Genomic DNA, 17,156 nt, shown 5'->3' on the forward strand with positions numbered 1-17,156 from the left:
GTCGAATAATAACACACACAAGCAGAGGCGCTTGCTGTATAAACAAAAGAAAAACTCACAATAATCGATGAGGAACGACGATGGACTACACAAGTAATTAAGGGACTTAGTGTTCGAATTGTTTACCACGATCTCTTCTTTTTTAGTCATTATTTAACAACATCATCAAAAAAATATTTATCATTCCAATTTAAAAAAAATGTTTAAATCTTTGACAACTTTACACCAAGATCAATTTGATGATCTAAAAAAACTTAACGAATAAAAAATAAAATGTGAACAATCGATGATGAGTTATATGATAACGGTCGATAAATGGAACAAATATAATTTTTTACTAAAACTCTCTTATCATTTATTATCTCCAAATAATTTCGATATTTATTTTTTCATTTTGAGAACTGTAGCTTTGTATAAGAAAACTAGTACAAAGCAAATATTTTATGGATAGTATATCAAATAATATTTTTTCATTTGGCATAATATTTATGAAAATCTAATCCAAAACCTAAGTAAAGAAGAATAAAAAATATTTTTTGGTGCTTAAAATTTTATGTGAAGGCTTCCTTGCTTTATACTTTATTATATAATGTATACTCCATATTGTCTAAAAAAAAATTTAATGAGTAGGCAAGTGGACTTACCTTAGTTTAATTTAGGTTATGCTTAAAAAGTGTATTATGAGTATATACATTCCCCAATTATGAGGGAGTCACTTCAAGCCCTTTAAGAAATTTTGATGTATTTTAAAAATTTTTAATTGGTCTATAGAGTAATAAAAAAAAAAAATTTGAGTGTAAAAATATTTAAAAGAGGAAATCGACCTGATGATACTCTAAGTTATGTTCCTGGATAATTATTAGATTTATTTTTTCCAGTAACTGAGTTAATTCAGTTAATTATACACAAATTATATCATATATAAAAATTCCATTTCATTTTTATTCAGAAATCTTATAGATATAAATTTACTAGTACACCCCTATTTTGAATAAGATTTAAAATACGTTTTGTGTGATGTTTTTCTTTAGCTCTGTCAATAAAAAAATGTGTTTATATGTATTTATTTACACAGAATTTAAAACTTTACGTCGTAAAACAGCAGTTTTAATAATTTTAAAATAAATAAACATAAGTGTGATTTAAAAAAACATATGTGGGCATTTAAATTATACTAGAAAAATTTGTAATTGTTTGGTTAATATATATAAAAATATTTCCATAATTCACAACATTTACTATAATTTTTTAAATTCAAGAAGATAATTTTGTCCCAAGCATCATTTTGTCTTGCTTTCTTCTATTTTACAATCTTAAATCTGTAATACCTGAAATAGATGTTTACTCTTATTCGGGCAAGTAGCGATTTTAGTTCATTTGTAATTAGCTTATGTCATAATTATTTATTCGTATGCCTTAGTAACAAATAAACATTACAGCAATAATTAGCTTTTGTAATTATATTTAATAGAGGCATTACCAGTGCGTGGCTTTTTATCACGATAATCATGTTTAACAAATTATAAAAAAACTTGTTGTACGTATATTTGATTAATCGATGGGTAAAATGAATTTAAATGTTGTAAGGAAAACTCTGTATTAAAATCTTTGTTCATTACTACAAAAATGTAATCTGTATACCTAACCTAAATTTTTGAAAAAACCCCATAAGTATATTTTAAATTTGTTTCGAACCTATTCATGGACAATTTTGTTACAAATGGTGATAGCGAATTTCCCATTGCTGTTCCCTCTGTTTTCTCATAAAAGTTGTTTGGAACCTGAAAAACATTTTATCCCATACATAACTTTGATAAACTAATAAGCTCATATATTTTATCCTGTTTTATGTTTTGTTTCTTTAGCCAGTCTTTAAGAAAACCAATTGTTATATTTATCGGAATACTCGGAAATATTTATTATTATTTTGAACAGTATAACAAGATAATTTTTGAACTAAGAACTATCGAAAAGTAATAATTTAAGAGATTTATTAGATAACTCTAAAGATAAAGTAGAAGAATGTGGATGGAGGAAATAAGCATTTATTTATAAAATACAACGTGAAAGTTGTAACTAATGTTACGTAGGACAAACAAAAAGAAAAGGAGTCAGGTTTAAAGAGCACTTAAGAAACATTAAAAACAAAGAGTTGATAAATATCCGGTGGCTGAACATTTATTGACACATCATCACTCCCTTAAAACCTTAAAACTAATTAAACACATAAATAATTACAAAAAACTTAATATATGGGAGGCAATAGAAACATTTAAAAATAAGAACAATTTAGTTAATTAATTAGAGGATATTGGCCCACTGAGAAGCTTATTATTAAGCTCACTAGGGGTATCAGTATGTTTTTAGCATTGATAATGGTAATTGTTTCCGCAACACATATTCGCGATTTTTTTGTGGCTTTTTGAGTTTAATATTTTTTAGTTTTAAATTAATAATATTTTTAATATAGTTTTAACTTTAAATATTATTAGTTATACGTGATTAATTTCTATTATATGATTTACTCTGTAGAGAAGAGCAAGTATTCACATGGACCAAGATGACCTTCTTCTATTTAAGAAAATGTAGTAAAGTTTGCGAAATAAAGAAATATATTTAAACATATAAACCAAAAATGAAAAAATTATAGAAAATATTTTAAATGAACACATATGTTTATTTTAAGTCACAATAACATATATCTGTTTTGAAAAAACGATAAAATATTGTTGTTTTACGTCTTTTATGACATAAGGTTTAAAATTAAGTATGAATAAAATAATACAATTTTTTTTATTGTAATAGCTATAGAAAATCAACACAAATAATAAAAAATTGAAATTTTAAGTCTTATGCAATCCAGAAAAATTTTAAAAAGGGGATTTTCAAATAAAAATGAAACGGAAAGTTGTAGTTTTTCGTTTTTTGTATATGAAATTTTTATATTTAAAGTAATTTGGTTATAATTAGAAGAACTACCTCATTTAAGAAAAAAATAAACCTAATAATTATCCAGGAGCATAAATATGGGCTTCAACAGGTCATTGCACATTAAATAAACTATAATTTGATTTAGTTTTGAACGATATAGATATTTCGCTGCTATGCATAACATTTAAAATTCATTATTTTTACTGAAAATTGTATGATTTTCAAGAGATCAAGTTTTCGTATAAATTGTCATTTATTATTTTAAAATATATTCTATTAAATTTAATTTGATTATCATAAGTATACGGCACAAGCAGACATGTCACTACCGTTAATTAAGAGACATTCACCATGTCATCCAAATAGTGCACGAAATCCATCGGTTCAGCATTACACATCCAGTCACATCAGCCCTCTTAGAAGTGGCCTCAAAGAGAAAAAGTATATTAAAAACTTATCTTGATAATTATTTATTATTTACATAATACTTATAGTTAATGACTATATAGATTAACCAAGACTAAAAATAAAAGAACAAAAATTAAATAAGTGGCGTCCTGTCAGTGTCGCCATTTGTAAGCTAAACTCATTATACAAAAGTTTAACTTTACAAGAACTCCGAGTAGGGTCTACCATGAGACGAAGCAAAGCCGAAATACCAGGGATTTTATACCTTATCCTAGGGGAAAAGGTTATCTAGAAAAGTTTCAATTTAAGATTAAAATTTATTAATTATTATAAGTTCAATTTTTTTTTTTTAATCATCATAACAAAATAAAATTTAATGGACACTTAAAGCATACTAATAAATAAAATATACAGGCTAAATTAACAGAAGTACGTTAAAGAAAAATAATATTAACAATTAAATGATGATCTAGGACTTCAAAAGAAAATATAAGTATGTGGTCTAAGATAATAAATATGAATCCATAAGTCATAACAGAAACAGGTAAATTAAAACAGATCCAGTTAATATGATTTCTGCCCAATAAATAATCTTTTATTGACATACAGTATTTTGCACACAACGGTTAAATTGTGATTTATTTTAATTAGAATTAAATTTCTACAGACATACAGGCATCAAAACGGTATCTGTATTTTCTAAGTAGTATAACTACACATGTTTGATGTACTTTGAACATAGTGTTCACATAGGCAATATTTAAAATATTTGGTAAAATATTTAAGACAAATTTATAAGAAATTTAACTTCTCTACCAAAAATAATATGATTTTTGCCTTTAAAAGCCAATAAATCATAGAAAACAAGTCGTCAGAACATTTTTCTTGTTTTAATCATATTGCACTTTAAATAAGCTATAATTTAATTTAGTTTTGAGTAACAGATATTCCGCTGTTATGCATAAAATTTCGAAACTTATCATTTTTACTGAAAATTGTATGATTTTCAAGAGATCAAGTTTTCGTATTAATTGTCATTTATCATTTTAAAATATATTCTGTTACTTTCAATTTGAAGTAGGTTAAAGAAGACACGTTAATCAAAAGTTAAAAAGAAAAAAATGTTGATATGATTTTTAAAACCCACAGTACCTTAATTAATTAATTAAGAATTTAAAAAAAAAGTATGTTCTTGGTAAGATATATTTCTAAAGTATGGCCAATAAATATTTCACAGTTATCCGTTCATTTTTAAAAAAGTTATTTCAATATAATTTGAAAACTATATATATCAACTATTGACTGTTTTATGAAAATTGTAGTTTTTTGGGGCATTTCTCTTTATTATAAAGATTGAAGGGATTTTTTCAAAAATTTGGTATTGTTAGCTTGAACTAGGTACTTTTTTTCAACTTTTAAGGTATCTTTGAGAAAAATCGATCCTGTAGAAGAAGAGTTATGTGAAACAAAAAAAATATGTACGTTAGAGTAAAACAAATAGCTCCTCGATTACGCATCGTAACTAAAAAATAAGTGAAATCACCAAAATATATTAAAATATACAAGAAAAATACTTTTTTCTGTTATCTTAGTAATTAATCATAGATATTTTCTCTTCTGACGAGCTACATAATGCGACAAAAATATGTATAAACCAAAAATTCTGGTCTATAGCCATAATGCCATATATTAATACTATTTAGTTTGTCATAATTTGTAAATAAAAAATGGATACTAACAAAATTAATTTTGTCAAATAAAATCTACATTAAATTAATGACGTGTATTTCATTTTAAGTTAAAGTAATTTTTAGAATTCCAATTTATATTTGTTTAAATTCGTCAGAATTATAATCATCAATTAGATAAAGTTTGTTGATATGAAAAGAAATATATATAATAAAGTGTATTTCATAGAATAAAAGTGTATTATTTAAGAATATTCAATCTAACTCCATAAGCTTATGCGATATCTCTTGTCAGGAGTCCAAACTAATATTCAAATATTAGAATACATCCAAATTTCTTAAGCGGCGGGAGGTTACTATCACATTCTACTGTCACTGTATTGATACTTTTTCCTTTTTTTTCAATAAAAGTATGTATTCTGATGTATGACACGTGTGATTGATGTGATTCACGGTTAATTTGCTTAGTATCTATAACGTTAATATGTGTAAATTAAGTTGAATCATTAACATTACATACCCAACCAACTGATAAACATCATTCAACAATTAAGAACACAGTTTACTCTAGTCGTAATACAATTTTTATACAACACAAAAATCCTAAATACTTAGAATATCAAAAATATATTGTCATGTTATTATTATTCGAATTCACAATAGGATCACACATCATGTTAAAAGGCGTGAGGAGAAGATGTTAGAACTGTTGAATATGGTTGATTATTATTAGTGATGTGCATATTTTAATATTTTAAGCTATCGAATATTTATTCGAGTTGTTCTTATACAACAAAATAGTTTATTTTTAGCATAAATTATCAAATATTTAAAAAAACTATCGAATAGTTTGATAGTTACTATTCGATATTTCTCATCACTAATTATTATTACGTTTAAAACGAAAAAATTGAGTTAAGTATTAATACGATTATTGTTTTACTTTAAAACTAATACTTTGTTTAACAATTTATTATATTTATTGATATCATATATTTGCCGTTGATTTTATTACGTTTTGTCCAATTTTTTTGTTAGCAATATAACACTTATTTATGTATATTCAATAAAATGTGTTTTCAGCAACACTTATTTTCAAAACTATTTCTAAACTTCAGTATGCAATGACAAAAAGCGATAAATTCAATAAATCGTCAACAAAAATAGATGCCTAAACTTAATTTACTAAGTTTTATTATTTAGTTATTATCAAGGACGGATTAAGGAGAGGGCGAATGCCCTTAGGTACACGAAATAATCTAGAGTTTTACTAGACTAGTCATGAATAGTGACAGAACTTTTTTAGTTGTTTTTTTGCAAACACTTTTTAATCACTAAGCACTGCCATAAAACAAGAATTAGCTATATAAAGATATACCATTATTTTTTTATTTATGTTTTTTTAATTGTAACATAATAGTTTTATATTCTTAACTTATCCAATGTAATGTTGTCAAATAATGTTTGTATAAAGAAAATTTTATTTTTATTCAAAATAATAATTGATGTTTTTATTAAACCATATTCTATATGGCATCCTAGAACTGTAAAATAATTATTTATTATAATTATTTGCTAAATTTAGTCTTAGAGACAAATTCCAATAAACAGTTAATAAGTCTAGTTAATAAACACTATAAAAAGTTATTTTTTTTACACAATATTATCACAAACCCCCAAACATAAAACCAGACCACATGGTTTTTATATGGTTATTGCACCATATAAGTACGGTACATGAACACTAATATTGATTTTCTGAAACATATTAAGACAATGCAGACATAATCCTATTTATTAATACCTTCTCAGCTTTGCATAAAATCTAAAAAAATAAACAAATGAATTATTTCTTTAATTTTAGATAAGCAGGTATAGGTAAATATATGTGCAAAAAATACATTTGTTTGTTTCATAAATTATTATCCAGAAATAATGTACCTTTTTTTTTAATTATGTAGAAAAATTATTATGAATATTTAATATTTAGTAACTATTAAAAAAAAACCATCTGTAAAATATCAAGATTATTTATAGACTTAAATTTCAGTATTTCATGTTGACTGAAACAAACAAAGGAAGTAGGGGAGACCGGGGTCAAAAGTAACACGGGTCAATTGTAACAAGCTAAATATTTTTTTCGATGACAAATATTAAAAATTGGGTGTACGTGTAATATTTACACACATCTATGTGCCTTATTTGCATGTTATCAGTTAGGGGTTACCGTGTTTCGTTTATCAGATAAATAATAAAAACTGATATCAACGAGAAAAAGTGATTATTTTTTTTTTTGTAATTTTCAATTTTTCTCCGTGAATTTTACATGTATTTATTAAAGTGGAATATTTTTCCATTCAGGTGATTATAGAGAATATGATCCATAAATAATAAAGGAGCTAAAAATTAAATTTATTTTTCTTTTTGCGCTCAAAGAAAAAAATTCTAATCGGGGACAATTGTAACGAACAGTTCGGGGTCAATTGTAACACTACCTTTTATCAGTGATAATAAATTATAAAGTTTATATTTTCTTAATATTATTAAGTTATTAAGTTATTATGTCATACCATAAATATTATATTACTTGTTTTATTAGTATTTAATTTTGAATGTGTTAAAGTAAAAAATGTATGTTTTGTTAAAAAAATAAGAAACATTTGAGACTGATTGTTATATAAGTATTAAGTTTTGTCACATTATTTATTTTTTATGATACTTTACAATTCTGTTTCTATAATATAAGTAAAAAATGTATGTTTTGTTAAAAAAATAATAATTTTATCAGTTTTATTAGTTGAAAATGAAATTAAATGGTGTGTAACATTTGACCCCAAGGTGTGTTACAATTGACTCTATGTTGGGGTCAATTGTAACAGTTTATTTTTTTTTTTTTATCAAAAAAATCTATACTTTAAATTAACTTTTAAATACTTAATTTGGTGTTATTTAATAGTAAATATGTTCCTCTATAGAATGGCTGTGTTAAAAGCCAAAAATAAATAATATTTATTCCAAAAAATAGTATAAAGTCCAAAATGTTACTTTTGACCCCGGTCTCCCCTACTTATTAGTATTTTGAGTATAATTATGACGATAAAATTATTATATAAAATACTAAGGTTTTGTACCTGTCATCAATAAATAAAATGTTTGTATTAATAGTAATATTAAATATTTACAACAAAAATAAATTTATTAAACGCATTAATTTTGTTATTTTAAAAATACATAAAATGGATATTTCGACACTAAAAAAACATAGTATTGTTATAAAATGAATAGAATTTCAATTAATCTCTTATTTCAACAGTTTTAGTTATCAGTTTTATTCGAAAACGCACATTATCGAACCAAAAATGTATTATTACATTTTAATTATTATTTATATTGCCAGTAGTTTTTCAAATGGATTTATTTTCACTTCTTATCCTTTGAAAGAGGTAAATAGATGTCATTTAATTTTTAGAAAAATTAATTTGTTTATTCAGACATTATTTTTTATGCTATCTTACTTAGATATATGATTTTCCAAAAAAAAACTTTTTAGTATTAAAATCATTCAGCTATACCACGCATCAAAGTTCCCTATTATATAAAAAAATTTGCTATTCAAATTTTATTCGAGAGCAATATTTCATGGAAATCTTTAATAACTGTATAAATACAGTCATTTATTTAGATACAGTACCAATTGTTTTATTATGGTAACATTTTTTTTTATATATCTGTTGCGGCGAGTTATAAGTGGCCGCGTTCAACTAACAACCCAAATGAACCGGTTACATATAGTAGTGGAGATGCCGTTCACTGTCCGATAAGTCGTCGCCTTATCTGGTCAGTCAACCATTGTACTGTCTAGTTGATTAGACCCATCGGCACCGCCACGAGTTTTTTCCGCGACTTTGCGGTATTGTAATGTACATTATATTATATATATGTGAATTCGGTGGATTTACCCTGTGGCTGATCGATTATATAATCGAGTTCGTGTTTTTTTTTTCATTCAAACGGTTGAAGTTGGTTGAATATACCAGTTATAATCCGATTATTGATGTTATGACCAGGTCACGTTATCGAATTCAACGATACTTAAAAATCTTATACTTGTACTCATTTTGTTGCATTATAATATTTAGTTGTTATTAGTAATGTAAGTAGGGACGCCCAACTATAAATTTTATTATTAATTACATTAATGTTGTTATTATAGACAATTTCCATTTGAGTTTCTTTAATTAATAATTTATAGGACTTCCTTTTATTCGCTTCCTAAGTCAATCAGGCCAACCGATATTTAAAAGCCTGTAGGCGAACAATATCTATGTCTGATTTGAATGATTCTTGGGTTAAAAAAAACCCAGTTGAGACGTGGCATAGTTAGAACAAGTATAGATGATAACTGACAGAGATTAAAGTCACTATCGTTAAAAGCACTTCGATCATATCTGTAGATAGTATTTAATTTTTAGAAGGAATTATTAAATTATTCCAAAACAACGTGAACTATTATTTCCTTATTTATATTGATTACAAGTTTAATGATTTATAATTATAATATTTTAATAAATATATAAAATATAATACATACAATAAAAAAGAAATATTTAAGTTCTGACCCTTTATCTGCCCACAGTATGGAGTTCAAAATGGTAACTATTGCATAAATAGTTAACTTTTTTAATTTCAGTTTTGAAATATTTTGAAAACATTTCGAGTTTCAAACGTCTCAAAAAACTTATATGATACTGACAACTTATCTTCTATGTGCAAATAGCCGGCGAAGTTGAATTAAACTGTGCCGCGACCTCAATGTGTCACAGTTTTAATCACCATAAAATTTTTTTCTAATTAGCAAGTTAAACATGTTTTTTTGCCATTTTAAATAATAAAGTTGATACCTTTATAAGGTAAAAGTGATAAATTAAAAAAAACTTATACTTACATCTATATCAACCATACTTATTCCCACTATACTGGTTTTTTTTAATAATAGCAGGAATATAGGTTTTAGCTTTGACGCGAAGCTGAGAAGGTTATTTTTATTATTTGTTTTAATTATTTATATTTTATTAGTTTATTTTCGTGTATCGATTTGCACATTTTAATAGCTCTCATTGGATTAATATTACTCAACTACACTGTGGCAGTAACACAGGTGCAACACGGCAATGTCCCGACTGAAGAGCTTTTACATAAAATTTTATGATTTGATTTTAAAATAATTATTGTATTATAAATAATTATATATAATTAATCAAATAATTGTGTGGTGATATAAATAAAATTCACTGAAGAAAATACTAGAATTAAGGTTTTTTCTTATTGTATTAAACATTTTTTTAGGCCAAATAAGAATCTTTTCTAGTGAAAAAAAATATGTAAAAAAATCTCAAAATTGAAATTAATTAAATTCACACGTTTATAACACAGGACAACACTTAGATTTTCAGAGAACACACTATATAATTTAATATATTATTTTTATATTTTATTTATTTTAGCATATTTCAGGTAATGTATATCTGTTGTCAAATAGAAGGATGGCACTTTTCATCATTATGAAACTATTTTTTTATTTATTACTAAAATATTTATATTTAACGTTCCTGTTCTTGTTTTAATGATAACATTTTAACAAATTTGAAACATCATTGTCGTTATTTAATTTACTTAATAATAGAAATTTCAATTTTATTTTGTTTAGGACATAAAAAAAATGTTGCACTTAATTGAATATTTTTGTTCCCTATTAATTAACATTTAATGTAATAAATGTATATTTTTTTGCTGTTTTTTTCAACGAAATAGATATAACATTTTGATATAAAATTTAAATATGAGATCTTATTATGCCTTGTTTACGCTTTAAAACTTATAAATATACGAGTTCACCCAACGAACGTTGTTTTGTCATATAAATTATTTCTAGAGAATATTTTGCTTGAAAAAAATAATTAACTTATTGTAAGTGTGTAAGGATTGACGACGCAAGAGTTGGAAAAAATGTTCAAAAAATTGGTTAAAAATTAATTAAGAAAAAAATAATTAGGATACAACTTTCATTTTTGCGGCATTGAGTTTCTCAGGTCGTTAATATTAACCGTGCTGAATTTATTCCCGATCGGTGAAACGGTCTAGGATTTTATAGCGGACAGACAGACACATAGGCAAACAGACTCTACTCTTTTATATAAAAAAAATAGATAAAAACTTATTCGCAGACCTACAATATGTCATTCGAAATTTCATTAAAATCGGGTTTGGAGCAGTATGGTAACAAACACTGTGACACGAGAATTTTATATATAAGATGTAACCATTATTTATGGATATTCATGCTTATTTTATTACAAGCAATTCAATTTTATTATAATATTTATATTTTTCTTTAAATTCTTTTAAAATTATCATAATTTTTTATATTTTAAATATTATTAGACAAGTATAAATAAATACTGTTATAATGCATACAAGACTTAAAATACACCCGATTCTAATTAACCGGAGCCGTGCTTCTAATTTAATTATAGTATTCATCTAAGTCACGACTTTTTTTGGGTGGCGTAATTTTAAATTACACCAACGATTGTTTTTTACTAAAAACAGTACTACAAATCAATATTAAAAAATTGATTTAAGCAAACATAATATTCATGGATACTTACATTATTAAAACTTAAAATCTGCGTTAATAGGCATAAGATATTTAAAAATACTTATTTCTAATATTCTATAACTTCTTTCAGTATTCACTATTGAAGTTCTGGATTTTTTTACCTTAAATAAAATAAATAGATTCTAATGCAAAACCTAATTTTTTTAGGAAATATCTAATGGGTTAAAAGTGATATTTTTATAACAAATTTATGGAAAACTTTGCTATTTTAAATTAAGTTGAAATTTTAAGAAACCCTTAAAGTGCATACATTTAAGAAGTAATAGTAATTTAACAAATTCTTCTTAAACTTAAACAGTATATACAGATTTGTGCCGGAGAGTTTTTTATAAAAGTGATTTTAATCATTGTCAGATATCACCCATACTTTTTTCAACAAGCCACGTCCCTATTGTATTGTGACCCCACTTTGCTGAGTTTTTATAATTATATCTAAATAATTTATGGAAATATTATTATTACTTCTAATGTTATATAATTTATTTCAGAATATGGAATTAACTAATTCAGCATCGTCTGCTTTGAAGAAATTTTTTTTATATCTAACAAAAGAAGAAGGTATGGGCTGTAAAAAATGTACAATGATATTGAATGCTTTTAATTGGGTACACAAAATAAATAATAATGAAATTCAAAAACTATTCAAGGATGAAAATATAAGCAGTAAGTAAATATCTAATTAAAATTTTCAAGTTAAATTTTATTTTCAACAAATACTATTATAAATTATTAACTATTATAGATATATTATATAAAACTGTGAAATAATATATTTGCCTATTTTTTGATGTAACGTTTTATCTCACATTGTTTACGGTTTAAATACATGCAATGTTGATTTATGCATATTAATTCTTAATTTGTTACAAGCAATATAATTTTAATATAATATTTATATTTTTCCATTAAATTCGTTCTAAATTATTTATTAATCTATATTATAAATTGACAGAAAGTATCTTTATATGTATTAAACCAAACATAAAATATAAAAATAACTAACATAAGTTAGTTAATAATATAACCAAATCAATTCATATATGATAACTATAACATATTTAAATATGACTTAAAAATTAATTTTTTACAAATTCAAAGTCAAAATTTATATTTACCCAAAATTAACACAATATTCTTATCAAAAACACGTGCATGGATTTAAAAAAAAAAGCTCGTAAAAAGGTAAAAAATGAACGGATTCAGTTAATTTTTTTTATGATAACTCAAAAAATGTTGTTGGGTGGGTCTGGTGAAAATTTTAAACCTTAAGTCATAAAACGTAGCATCAGCGATCGTTTTTCTCAAAAACGTCAGTTTTAAAACAGAAGTGGTCTAGCGTCGAAAATTTTCTGATCTTCGCCAATAATTTTCCCGGAGTCTCATAACCAGATACTTTCGTTGAAAAAAAAAATGTTGAAAATCGAAGCACGCTAAGTAATTTTCCTAGAAAAGGTTTTTTTTTGTTCTATTATAAGATAAAATAATTAGAGATAAAATGAATATATTCTAACGCGAATTTATAAATGTTTTGGAAAATATTTGTTATTTAAAGTGATACTTTTGAAACCAGTTACTGGAAAACTTTAGTATTTTAAATAAAGTTGAATCTTATAAAAAACCATAGAAGCCATAGAAACAAATAATTTTTAAGTAACAATATTATTACTGAATAAAATTCATCATGAAGCTACGCTTTTATTTTATGAAATACTTAAATCATTAACAGATAAAAAAATTCACCAGAAATAAGTCACCATACAGTGTGGCTATAATAAACCTATTATGTTTCAATTTTCCCTAAAATGGACCAAATAGAGAAAAGTAAATTCATAAAATTATATTTAATAAGCCAATAGAAGAAACTTTATTCTTCAATACTTATATTTTAGCAAAGGATTGCTCTTTAACAAACGTTAAACTACGACGAAAAAAGAAAACTAACAGGAAAAACAATATAAACTCTCAAAAATCATTAACTTGTCTGACACCGCAATAAAATATCAAAACATTTCAAACAAAGTCATAACAGACTAAGTTAATCTCAGCTTATTTCATTCGAGGAATGTTTGAATTTATTTTGATCGGAAGTCATGGATCCCTTAATACGCCGCTTTATAACTTATATGCTAATAAACAAGTGTGATAACACGAATAAAAATAAATAGCTGTTCGATAAATACACACGTTTCAACGAAAATTTAAGATTTCAAGTCGTTTTTATTTATGAATCTTCAATAAATAATGTTATATATTTAAAAAAAAATTGATATAATAGATTACAGTTTATTTTCTATATAAATTATATAGAAAATCAATTAATAAACATTTACAAATAATTAATATAAATATAATATATATAGTATGTATAATATACATTGTATATATATACAGGGTGATTTTTTTATCATAACCCACTCAATTACTTGCAGAATAATAATAATTAAAACATTTTTTTTTTTTTATTATCTTTAGTTACACATTATTCTTGAATTTTTAACTATGTAATACTTTTAAGTTCATCCCTTATGCCTTGGAGGGGGGTCAAGTTTGTTTTTTTAAATGGTAACACATATCTTTAATTTAATAAAATGTTTAAGTTTTTAATTTTATAGTAAATGGCATTTGAATTTTTAATATAACTTCATTAGCTTATTAGATATAAACATTTAAAGTTTCAAAATTTTGAGTTAATATACATGTATAATACACATGGGATTGTAAATACAGGTAGCTAATTGGATTTTTATGACATTGCTGTCTCAGTCACGGATTGTTTATTATCAATTATGATTATCAATAGATATACTTTCTGTATTGTCAGTTAGTGTATTTATAAACTCATAACAATGTGCCTTACTACAATTGATAATAACAATGCTGTGTACCTGCTAATATCGATGTAATAAAAAAGCAATTAGCTATCTGTATTTACAATCCCATGTGTATTATACATGTATATTAACTCAAAATTTTGAAACTTTAAATGTTTATATCTAATAAGCTAATAAAGTTATATTAAAAATTCAAATGCCATTTACTATTAAATTAAAAACTCAAACATTTTATTAAATTAAAAATATGTGTTACCATTTAAAAAAACAAAGTTGACCCCCTTCCAAGGCATAAGGGATGAACTTAAAAAGTATTACATAGTTAAAAATTCAAGAATAATGTGTAACTAAAGATAATGAAAAAAAAAAAATGTTTAAATTATTATTATTCTGCAAGTAATTGAGTGGGTTATGATAAAAAAATCACCCTGTATATATTATGTTTGTAAGGCAGTAGAACCTTTTACTGTCACTCTAGTTAACTCTATATAAATTGAGTACACTTAGGTTACTCGTGAAAACCAGGGACATATTTAGGGATGACAGCATTTTTCCGTAGCTATAATATATCAAAATGGGGGTTTGTAGGGGTGGTAATAAGACTTAACCCGGGTTGTCAAAACTCTAAATACGTCTCTAGTGAAAACATTTATTTTTGCTAGTTACGAAATCGAGATATTCCCAAAAAAGCGACATATATTTTGTTCATAAAACTAATTGTGTTGGAAATAAATAATTAATAATTCTAAATATATTTCAATATAAATATTTGGTAAATTTTAGGTGTGCTTTCTATGAATATTTGTGAAATAAAATGTTTTGATATATTCATTTCAAACAGCTCTAATACTTCGTATATAATTAAAGAGATTTAGCAAGTATTATTTGATTTTCAAATAATATAAAAAACTATTTCATGTATAAATTATTATTAATAATATTAATAAAATTAATAACATTAAGTGACATATAAATGTCGGTCAGTGAAAGTTATGAATGAAATTATTGCTATTATTAACATTTTACTTTTATACAAAAATTAATTAACACGTTGTTTTTATCATATTAGAAGACGAATTTATGAATTTTGAACAATTTAAGAAACTAGCGACGAAGCGTATCATTCAATTAGAAAATTCTATTGAAAAGCGTTTTAAAATGGTTTCGAAAGGACAAATTATGATAACTTTAAAAGAATTAATAATAGTTCTTAGATCATTACATATCCAATTCACTGAAGACAATGTTATTGAATTAGTGTCTCATGTTAACGATAAAGTCCCAGAACGTATTATTATGGAAGATAAAGGCGCACAACGTATTGGTATGGAAGGTAAAATATATATTACGTATAATATTTAGACTTTTACTTCTTATGGAAGGTATTATCTTTCAAAAAGTTTTTTTGAACTCCAAGATCGATAGTTAGTCCGTCGTCGAAAAGATGGATGGCCTCTCCATTTACTGAATTTATTTATAACCCACCAAATGGAACCATTGGCAAATGATTCCTATGTGCCATCAAGCGTCATGAAATTTCAAGTTTTGACTTCATCTTATTGTCTTTTAATTTCATCTGATATTCATAATATATTTATAGGATAATTTTTGATTCGTTACCCAATTTATTTTTTTAAGAGATGAACACGTTTGGAAAAGTTATTACTTTTAAATTTATTTTAACGAATATTATTACTCAAATATAACCGCAAAAAATAAACATTATTTTTAAACCTTACCCTTTTTTCTTCTATTTAATTATAATAATGCATGCTCATCATACATTTTCATATAATTTATTTTTGTAAAATATAACATGTTTTTCTTAGATTTTTATACATATGCGAGTATGCTAGCAAATAGAATAATACTATAATAATAATGATATTATAAAAACAAATTTTCTCATCAGAAAATCTTTTTGGCAGCATTTAAATTTGATAATCGTTATAACTTATAATGATTTTCGAAAAAATTATAGCTGATATAAAGTTATTTTATTAATTTTAAAGTTGAATTGTTCTATGCATTAAATAAAAAACTGAAATCTAGTTATTTTTAATAAATTAATTTTATTAATCAATATTTTTTTCTTTTTTTTTTTAGCATTCAGAAAAATATTCACAACTATATTTCATAACAACGCCGTTGAACTTATGGATAAGAAATATGGTGAAAATGCTATTATTGATTTGACATATTTTAATGTATAAATAATTGTTAAAGCTGAATTAATAATAAATTGAATTAGTTTGCGAGATATTAGGTTTTATTATTGTATAAATTGTAAGCCAAACTAATATAAATCAGCCTCACTTTACAAGAACCAAATGAGTTGGTCCACCCTGGGCCGAGGCAAGGCCGGAGCACCAGGGATTTTGTACCTTATCCTATGGGGAAAGGTTATAAAGACTAGTAATAATTTAAGATAACAATATTTAGATTTTATTAAATATTATGATTTAATTTTGTAATTATCATAACAAAATACAATTTCTTGAAAAATTAAAACATGCTACTAAAGAATATATATATATATAATCATAAAATAATAGAAAGAAAAATCTATATATATATATTAAATAACAAATTTTATGTTAAACACAAAATGTAAAAAAA

At 24.5% G+C, this 17,156-nt stretch overlaps 4 protein-coding genes across 4 annotated transcripts in view; 3 read left to right on the forward strand and 1 right to left on the reverse strand.

Moving 5' to 3' along the window:
- The window catches only part of LOC126896261 (uncharacterized), a 162,240-nt gene that overhangs the window by 52,860 nt on the left and 92,224 nt on the right, over positions 1-17,156 (reverse strand). The window lies entirely within an intron of this gene.
- Positions 1-17,156, forward strand: part of LOC126896244 (nose resistant to fluoxetine protein 6-like) — a 173,506-nt gene that overhangs the window by 33,611 nt on the left and 122,739 nt on the right. The window lies entirely within an intron of this gene.
- The window catches only part of LOC126896245 (nose resistant to fluoxetine protein 6-like), a 113,395-nt gene that overhangs the window by 18,314 nt on the left and 77,925 nt on the right, over positions 1-17,156 (forward strand). The window lies entirely within an intron of this gene.
- Positions 8,359-16,788, forward strand: LOC126896265 (uncharacterized). The gene is made up of 4 exons (XM_050668913.1): positions 8,359-8,470; positions 12,195-12,369; positions 15,607-15,870; positions 16,644-16,788. Exons 1-4 carry the CDS (start codon positions 8,387-8,389, stop codon positions 16,748-16,750), a joined length of 630 nt encoding a protein of 209 aa, XP_050524870.1. The 5' UTR covers positions 8,359-8,386; the 3' UTR covers positions 16,751-16,788.

Source organism: Daktulosphaira vitifoliae, unplaced genomic scaffold, assembly GCF_025091365.1.
Source record: "Daktulosphaira vitifoliae isolate Bord-2020 unplaced genomic scaffold, ASM2509136v1 Scaffold_1, whole genome shotgun sequence".
In the NCBI taxonomy this organism is placed as follows: Eukaryota; Metazoa; Arthropoda; class Insecta; order Hemiptera; family Phylloxeridae; genus Daktulosphaira; species Daktulosphaira vitifoliae.

Coding starts and splice junctions, on each gene's coding strand:
- LOC126896265 (XM_050668913.1), top strand. CDS start 8,387: ATGTATTATTACATTTTAATTATTATTTATATTGCCAGTAGTTTTTCA. Junction 8,471..12,194: donor CTTCTTATCCTTTGAAAGAG/GTAAATAGATGT, acceptor AATTTATTTCAG/AATATGGAATTAACTAATTC. Junction 12,370..15,606: donor CAAGGATGAAAATATAAGCA/GTAAGTAAATAT, acceptor TTATCATATTAG/AAGACGAATTTATGAATTTT.